Source organism: Sinocyclocheilus rhinocerous, unplaced genomic scaffold, assembly GCF_001515625.1.
Source record: "Sinocyclocheilus rhinocerous isolate Xijiao unplaced genomic scaffold, SAMN03320098_v1.1 scaffold1852, whole genome shotgun sequence".
Lineage (NCBI taxonomy): Eukaryota > Metazoa > Chordata > Actinopteri > Cypriniformes > Cyprinidae > Sinocyclocheilus > Sinocyclocheilus rhinocerous.
The window spans coordinates 222,336-231,975 of NW_015636840.1; the positions used below are offsets into that span (position 1 = coordinate 222,336).

Below are 9,640 nucleotides of genomic sequence, written 5' to 3' on the forward strand. Positions count from 1 at the left end.
GCGGAGCTATCAAAATAGGGGCAAGACCCTTTTGGGGTAGGGGCGTGTTTGTTTTGGTGATTTCAAATATCAACATTGGCTACCAGAAGTCACTTACTCTGCCTTTAATGTTTCTCTTTATAATTTTTCCCCTAGGCTCAATAAAATGTTTTCGCTGTCCCCAAGAGTTCTGGTCTAATAGTTTCAGAAATGAATGTGTGCCCCGCGAGACTGAGTTCCTCTCCTTTAGAGAAACAATGGGCATCACACTGGTAAGTGTTGCCGTTTCGGGTGCCATCATTGCTACAGTGGCTGTGATTTTCCTGTACCATAGGAGCACTCCGGTAGTTAAAGCCAACAACTGAGCTCAGCCTCCTGCTCCCGCTGTCTCTCAAACTCTGCTTCTTGTGCTCGCTGGTGTTTGTAGGCCAGCCATCACTCTGGTCATGTAGGATTCAACAGGCTGCATTTGGGATCAGTTTTGTCCTGTGCATCTCATGTATTCTGGTCAAGACAATTGTGGTTCTAGTTGCATTTCACTCCACTAGACCTGGATCCTCAGCTCTTATCAGATGATTCGGACCAGGCCAGCAGAGAGGAAGTGTTCTGGGGCCTCGTTTATAAAATGTTGCCTATAAACCGTACTAAATTTGTTCTAAAATCATTTCTCAAAAGTGCGTAAGTGTGATTCAGAGAAAATGAATGTGCCCACAAAAACACGTGCGTACGCCTCTCTTCCAGATGTGACATTTATAAATCGCAAATTATCTTGAAATTGTGCGCAGCTGACTGGTGTCAGATCTCCGCCTTGTAAACGCCCCCTAATTAATATCATTACCATATAAAAGAGCACACGCCAATATCCGAATTTCTATGCTTGAGAATGACGAGCACAAAGAGAAAAAAAAACTTTACTGAGTCTGAAATTGAGGTCCTGCTGGCGGAGGTAGAAGTTCGTGCGGGGACGCTTTTTATTTAAAAATGTGTAATTATTCTGTGGACAAACAATGTGTGTGGTTATATTTTTTCTTTTGACTTATCAAAATGACTACTTCTAGAAACAACATAAATAATAATAATAGTAATTATAAAACAATTAGGCTTCCAAAAGTAAGAATAAACTACGAATTCAAGTAACATTTTCTGTCATCTTATAAAAAGTGAGCCATCTTACTTTTAAAATCACTTGCTATGACAACTAATAAAAAGTTTAGTATCACGAAATTCTGGCAAAACTTTAAAAATCATTATTGAAAGAAAAATTGGATGGTTCATATCATAATAAAATAAATTATTACACTATTATGGTCTCCGGTCTGAAAAAACCTGCATGTGATTTGGCATTTCTTTATATTTACACAGTTTACTAATGCTGCTCAAATGTGCAATTAATGTACTGACACAAAAATATATATTGCATTTTATACAAATATAACTGATGTAAATGACAAAAATAAAATTTAAGGCTGATGTCTCTATTCATTTTCACAGAAGCAAAGCAGCAGATGTTATAAATAAAAACAGTTAACAATGTTATTGAATAGAATATATTAAAACCATCTTTGCACGACATAGGCCTATTCTTATAGGCTACACAGACAAAACAGTCGGAGATGCGTTTATGCATATCTCGCAAAAACTCCCGATAATAAAAAATCTGAGTACACTGCACAATTAATCTCTTACACTGCATCTTTGTTGTTTATGATGAATTTGGTGCGTGCACGTACACCACTTTTATTATTATTGCAGCTTAGATGTTCAAATAGTTGCAGTACTCCGACTTCGCCACAAGGAAAAGTGCATACGTCTGCTCAGACCCTGACGTGGCGGTAAGTACTTTTCCACGTCAAAGACCGTTTTTATAAATATGAACGTTGACGGGGATTTTAGCGTACGCACACTCTAAGATCAAATCTGTGTGTATGCACATTTTATAAATGAGGCCGTCAGTCCACCTTCACCTCACCGTAACTTTGGAATCCAAGGGTCAAAGGTCATCCTTGAGTGCACAGTTGCGTCAGCTGTGGGATTCGCCTGTGTACTGGGCTACATTGGCTTTCTGGCTGCTGTCTGCTTCCTGCTGGCCTTCTTTGCCCGTAAACTTCCAGATAATTTTAACGAAGCAAAATTAATTACTTTCAGCATGCTGATCTTCTGTGCTGTGTGGATTGCATTTGTGCCAGCATATGTCAGCTCGCCAGGGAAGTACAGCATAGCAGTGGAAATTTTTGCCATATTGGCTTCTAGTTTTGGACTCTTGTTTTGTATATTTTATTCAAGCCAGAAAACAACAATAAAAAGTTTCTTATGGGAAAAGCATGAATATACAGGTGACAATTTATTCCGTAATAATCTATAACGTGACCAGTCATCAATACTATTAGTTTTCTTTGCTGTGGACCAAGCTATATTTCTTTGCCTGACAAGGTTTGAGACAGATTTGTTGAACCAGGGGGACCCACTTTATATTAAGTGGCCTTAACAACTATGTACTTACATTTAAATTAATAATTTGGTACAATGCACTTATTGTGTACATACATGTTTTTACATTGTACTTATATTTTTAAAATACCTGCATGTAATTACATCTGTAATTAATTTCTGTAATTACATTTATAATTACACTGTTGACCCATCCCTTACACCTTAACCCACCCTTAAACCTACCCATACCACCAAACCTGTCCCTAACCTTACCCATATCCCACCTCAATAGCAGCAAAAGTGTTTTGCAATACAATATGAATACAATAAGTACATTGTACTTAATTTTTTATGTAAGTACATAGTAGTTAAGGCCACTTAATATAAAGTGGGGCCAACCAGGGATTATTTTTTCCACTCACCCTAAATCTGTGGAAAGGAGCATGTTTATTACAAATTTCCAAAAAAAGTAGATTTTAAATAATCCCAAGATACAGCCACATCAGGTATAGATGAAATTTCCCGTAAATTACTATTATACACATCGTGCAAAAAAGCTTGTACATTGAAAATTTTAAATACCCGTTTATATATAAATCTGGGTGAACTCTTAAGCATCTTAAAATCCTCACACACGATATTGCACAGTGGTCACTAATATCACTAATATCACTAATAAAATTCCAATCGCAGAGAAAACATGGGGTACATTAGTTAAAATAACATCAATCAAAGATGATTTGTTCGTATCCTTTCCATTTAGATGAGTCTGTGAATTTATCAGTTGGTCCAGACACAGAGAATTACAAATGTCCTTAAACATATCTGATGATTGAGACAGCCAGTCCAAGTTTAAATCCCCCATTAATATTAGATCAGTGTTAATACAACTATGGAGCATATCCGTCAGCAGTGAAATTGCCTCATTTAGCACTGAGGGCGGATGATAACAACCGACCACCATTCTTTCAGATCCATTAGATAAAAATATTTTAATAGCTAAAAGTTCAAAACACTTTAAAATACTAATGCAATTCACATTTAACTTCGTATAAACTCGTATAAACTGCAACCCCTCCTCCTTTTTTCTCTCTATCAGCTCTAAAAACATTATATACATTAATATGTACCATATCATCTGTAATATGTTTTTTCAACCAAGTCTTTGTGAAAATCATGATATCAGAATCAGTCGAGTCTGCCCAAATTCGAGCCGAGTCCATTTTGTTTACCAAACTTCTCACATTAAGATGAAAAAGTCGTAGACCTTTACTCGATTTAAGTTCCTCTGGTGTTTGAAGCTGTGCCAACTCGGCCTGGATTGGGATGAATGTTACCTGAGATCAGCAGCAGAAGCACAATCTCGGCCTGCTGTTGTCGCAAATAGATGTAGCATGATGGTAAATGATAACTTATTGATATGAGTGCAATCATTCCAAATGAATGTCCAATAAAATCAAAAATTAAATCTCTTTTTTTTCTCTAATAAATCTCTATTAAATCTTTTTGCCGCTCTGACTGTGCTGCCACCCTAGGCTCCTATTTATGCATATAAGCATGCGTCGGCCCAGCATATGAGGGAGATGTTGATAAAAAAAAAAACCTTAAGCATTTATAACCATAGTAAAAAGCATTTATTTGTTTATTTATTACAATTTACTGTTACTTTAGTGAGTATATCATGTTTCAATACATTATGCAAAACAGGCATTGCATGAGTCATCTGCATGTACTGTAAGACACGTGTTTTAATTACATACAATAGGAACACTAATACATATGTCTACAAGCAGGGCATTGATTGATTTGAAGGTTCATACACTAGAGATATGCAGACAGGATGTTAAACTATTTCTTTTGTGTTTCTCTTCCCATGATGGCATTTTTAGTGTTTCTCTCTGGATGTAAAAGAATGATGTAGCACTTTGGGGCAAATATGGCCACCAGTAATCCAAAACTAGAAGCTAAAATGGCAAATATCTCCACAGCTACTGCATATTTCCCTGGTGAGCTTACATATGCTGGAACAAACGCAATCCACACAGCACAGAAGATCAACATGCTAAATGTGATGAACTTTGTTTCATTAAAATTATCTGGAAGATTTCTTGCCAGGAAGGCTAACAGGAAACTTACTGCTGCCAACAGTCCAATGTATCCCAACAGCATAGAAAAACCAGCCACTGAGCCTATAGCACATTCATATACTATTTTAGATCGGATATACTGGTTGTTTTTATGTGGTGTTGGAGAGGCAGTTGATAGCCAGACTGCACATATCACAACCTGGAGGGCTGTTAGGACCAGAACAGTGCATCTTTGTTGAACTGCTCCAAACCATTTCATAGCGCCTTTGCCCTCTGGTCGAGATGACTTGAAAACGGCTATTACCACCATAGTCTTGACCAGGATGCTGGAAATGCACAGGACAAAGCTTATGCCAAACACAGCATGTCTTAACTGACACGTCCATAACTGTGGCTGGCCGATGAACAGCAGCACACACAGGAAACACATTTTGAGTGACACCAGCAGCAGGAAACTGAGCTCTGAGTTGTTGGCACGAACTATGGGAGTGTTACGGTGAAGAGTGAAGACGATCATCACAAGAGCACAGAAGCAAGTGCCAAGAAGAGATGCAGTGGTCAGAGAGATGCCCAGAGGATCTTCATAGGACAGAAATTCTACTTCTTTCGGGACACACTGATCATTATCTGGACTGGACCAGAACTCATCTGGACATGTTGTGCACTCAATAGCATCTGTGATTAAGTAAGAGAGAGAAAGTGAAAATGTAAGAGGGAACTGAGTTACATTCAAATTTTCAAACATTAATCTCTACAATAAAATAAACACCTGTTGTGTTTGAAATCTCTCCATCTCCGCATGGCAGGCAGTCAAAACAGCAGACAGGAAGGCCCTTGCGTGTGGCTCGTCTGGTGCCTGGGGGGCAGCTCTCACTGCACACAGCCCTTGGGGGCTGAAAGACACACCAACTGTTATTATTGATGTGTTTCTCATCTTTTTTACATAATGACAATCTTGGCCTCTATTAATTATTCTTATTTGTCTTATCATGGTATTGACTATTATTTGAAGAGTTTGGTTCCAAAACGCGATAAACGGCATTTTAAAAAAAATTGAGTTTCCGCCAAAATCAGTAACGCGATATCCGCCGAGTTATTCTGTCATGTTTTCTCCCTTTCTTCCCAATCTGCGACAAACGCCAGTCTCCCTTCTCTGCAGAATGCGATATATCTGACACAGAGCCATAGATCACTGACAAGCTTTGCAATATCGCATTCATAATCGCAGATGAGTCGCATTCGATAATGAACGCAATATTGCATAGCTTGTCAGTGTAAGTGTTTTTATTAATGCCATTTATGTTTTTGTTAATACAGTGTATAACACTATTCAACTAAATGAATGTAACATGGCAAAGATGAATGTACTTTTGGAAGTTGAATGTAAGGGAAATGTCATTTTGGAATTTCTGTGGTCTAATGTGATATCCTTGTTCATGTAGCCTATGTTCATGATGAAATTTTCTTTTATTGTTGTAATTAATTTATAGCATTAACAAGATGACCCGTTGAATTCATTTTGGGAGCGATGACTGATTGAATGTATTTTTAGTCCAGTGCCTGTATATAAGATTAGTATTGACCAAGTTCAGAGGCTGTCATATGTGGATTACCCATGTTGTGTTTCAATATGAAAAATAACTTTTATATTGATTCAATTGATTTATTGCTTTAAAAAAAAAAAAAAAAAAAAAACGTGTCATGGATTTATTGCATTTTGGGGAACAAATAAAATGTTATAATAAATCTTTGAAAATCAAAATCTGGATTAGAATTTTTAATGTTATTATAACCTAAAGATGCTATGTGAATGTTTGAAACAGAAAATAGTGGTTTTCATCTTGCCACTTGCCACATATTTTTACTCAAATTAATCAAAATGGATTTATAGCGTTTTGGAACCAAACTCTTCATTTAGACTGCATATCTGCAAAAAGGATGACATTAACAAGCAATGTTAGTTACTTTTTTTGTCTCAAAGTTCCAGTATATCGCATCCTCATCCAGTGTGAGCACCATCCCTGTTGTCGCTCCTTCACTTACTACACCAACTGTGTAGATCCTTATTGATCCATCAGAGCTCGGCTGCCAGTTCAACACATCATAGATGGCCGAAGCATCTCCATTCTTATCAAATGACACATGATCCCCAAAACCTGTGGTGAAGTTCACTTTCTGTAGGTAGTGAACAAGCTGTACAGTTTGTAGACAGGACAGGTGTTATATGTTTATCTGAAATTTGAATTAATATAAAGCAAATATTTTGCTTTTACACATTCAGCTGATCTATATGCCTAAAGAGAATCTTTACTATAGCTGTGGGTCTTACCTGCCAGGGTTTCAGGTTTGTTATGTCGGCACAGCTGTTCCCACTGAATGGTCCTCTCTCCTCCTCACACTGCATCAGGTCATGAAGCGCATGTGCCAGGGCATAAACTGCCTTATAGACATTATAAGCTGCTCTCAACCCAGAAACATCAGTGTATGCTGTGTTTGTGGTGATCAGATCCTCCTCTCCTGTACATACATTTTTCACTTGCTCTCCATCTTTCACCGTATCCCCAGTTTCATAACTGCACCCGAACATGTTCTCCCAGAAGATCCTCAGCATATTATTTCTTGGTTCATTGCTGGGACGAATACGGAGCAAAAAGTCATGAAGCCCCTGGATCTTTCCACGTCTAACGGCAATGCCCAGTGTGCCCCCCAGGAAGGGCAGTAAACGTGGTGTGTGGTATACAGGTGAGGTGGCCCAAGCTTCACTCGCAATCCACTGCCTGCCTGTCATGTTCTGCGACACCACCTCCTCCATCAAAGGTAACAAAAAGGATGAAGTGGAAAAAACAACCACCACTCTAGCTGTAGAGGCCCGAATCACTCCTGTTATATGCTGAATATCTCTGGGGTTGTTATCATGGGGCAGGATTTCAGAAAAAGCAACACAATGTCCAAACATCTGCATTTCCTGCTGGAAGGACTGAGCAGCGTAGACGCCATAGTCATCATCACTGTAGATGAGACCAACCCAGGTCCATCCAAAATGCCTCAAGATTTGAATCATAGCCCGCACCTGGAAGGCATCGCTGGGGATTGTTCTGAAGAAAGAAGGGTACTTTTTCCTGTCACTCAAACAGGAGCAGGTGGCGTAGTAACTAACCTAGTAAGTTAGATGGTGAGAAAGAGTAGAAGACATGAGACGGAAAAGAATAGATTGACGATCAACAAAAATGATCAGTGCTTTTGTCATTTTTTTCATGCACAAGCAGATGATAAAGTAAGGTCTGGAAGAAACAGATCAAGGATATATATTATTGAAAAGGACACAGCATTTAACTGAAAAGTACAAAAATATGCATACAGTGTATTTGTACTTTTTTCATCCCATCTTACTATAGGTACTCTAAATAGTCCCAGAACACTGGAAATCGCAATGGAAGGAGTTGAACTTGGATCACCCACAATACCAACTACTGGCGGAGGACCAGTGCAGTTGAGGTTGGAGAAGGACTTCTCAGTCCCACTAATTAGGGATAAAGCAGCCCGAAACGCCATTCCTAGTCTCACACAGTTGTCATAAAGATGGTAACCAAGAGTGATGTTAGGCAGTAAGTTTGGATTCTTATTGATCTCATCTATTGCGAAAGCCATGGTCTGTGCCTGCTGGAAGCTTTCCATATCAAATCTAAGAAAAACAGAAGTTATATATTGACATTAACAGTGGTTTCAATAGAGATTTTTTTTTTCAAGACAGCATTTGAGCAAGGCAGCATTTCAAATTAACTGAGGTAAAAGAGGGCAAAGAGAATATTCATAGTTCTGACTCCAGACTCACTTTTCGCAGTATGGTGGTTCTGGTTCAATTTTGAAGCTCAGATCTGGGAAAACTGTGAAGAAATGAACCTGAAACAGGCCTCCAAGTATAACATCTCCATCCTGGTACACCCCGTTCAACCGAAAGTGCCCCTGGAGCTGACATGTGTCTGATCTGAGGACTGAAGCTGCAGAGATACAGTTAACGGACAGGTATAGAGAAATATACAGAGTGATCCACATCTCTTGCTTTTTCTGAGCCACCCACCAGTTCAGCTCACTCATTTATAATAACGATTGTGTGGAGTGTTATTTTAAAAGAGTGGGTGGTGCCAAATGGACATACCTGGAAATCAGAATGTCACCTTCCAATCTTTTTATTATTTATTAAAAATTACAACTTCGAGATTTTCTTTTTGTGTTTACTTTGCTGCCATGGTAGTACTGATGTGTACTGATGTGTTTCTTATTTTTCTAAATCAGTCCTTTAACTTTAATATAAAAGAAATAATGGACATTTTCCCAGTGAATTACTTCTGAGCTTATTTAGAGATTCGGAGCTAGAAAGAAAATTGCTAAAGCATATTATATCACTTATATCTACTTGCCCATCTCTTCTACTTGACAGTGATTTTTCTCAGAATGTCCTCTAGATGTCAGGCACACATTGGACTTCAGCTGAGCAATAAAACTAGAAACCGGTGGCAGTACCAGGGTCTTGTGATACTATCAAATGGTAATACTAAGAAGAATGCTCTGTATCAATCTATGAATATTTTATGGTGTCTGCTAGGTAGTATCAAAAGCAATAAAGAATGAACAAGGTTTGTGCAGTTGTATGTCATTAAACGGAAACAGTGTTTTAGTCAGCTAAGGCGTGTTAAATTAACTTATAACTTGATTTCAATAAATAATATTATATGGTTCTTGTATCATACCACACACACGCTGCCTTATCAGGCAATTACTTCACAGGCAGCATTTGCGCATGAAAGTAGCCCAATTGGCATAATAGTATAATGATCTACAAAATCAAGACAGCTTTGTTGATAACTAAGCAAATATTCAATTTTAAAAGCAATTTCAATTTTTTGTTACATCTGAGCATAGAAGCCAGTCCCATTTGAAGTTCCAGTCGTGTCTGACACCAGAATATGCTGGGGATTGTTTTTGGATGAGAGCTTTTTTTTTTCTTGATTTTTTTTCCCAAACAACATGTGGTGTAGGTGCTGTTTGATTTTTTTTTTTAAGGTTTTCTGACCCTGAGACTCAACTATTTTCCGCAATTCTCCAGCTGTGGTCCTTGGAGAGTCTTTAGCCACTCAAACTCTCCT

At 38.2% G+C, this 9,640-nt stretch overlaps 1 protein-coding gene and 1 pseudogene across 1 annotated transcript; one reads left to right on the top strand and one right to left on the bottom strand.

Moving 5' to 3' along the window:
• The window catches only part of LOC107748083 (extracellular calcium-sensing receptor-like), a 10,515-nt pseudogene extending 7,287 nt beyond the window's left edge, over window positions 1–3,228 (top strand).
• A 1,029-nt stretch (window positions 3,229–4,257) lies between these two features.
• LOC107748085 (extracellular calcium-sensing receptor-like) lies at window positions 4,258–8,549 on the bottom strand. The gene is made up of 6 exons (XM_016562744.1): window positions 8,329–8,549; window positions 7,887–8,178; window positions 6,826–7,653; window positions 6,462–6,689; window positions 5,266–5,389; window positions 4,258–5,171 (listed from the first exon to the last, which is right to left on the bottom strand). The coding sequence occupies exons 1-6, from the start codon at window positions 8,547–8,549 to the stop codon at window positions 4,258–4,260; spliced, it is 2,607 nt and encodes an 868-aa protein (XP_016418230.1).
• Between the last annotated feature and the right edge of the window lie 1,091 nt (window positions 8,550–9,640).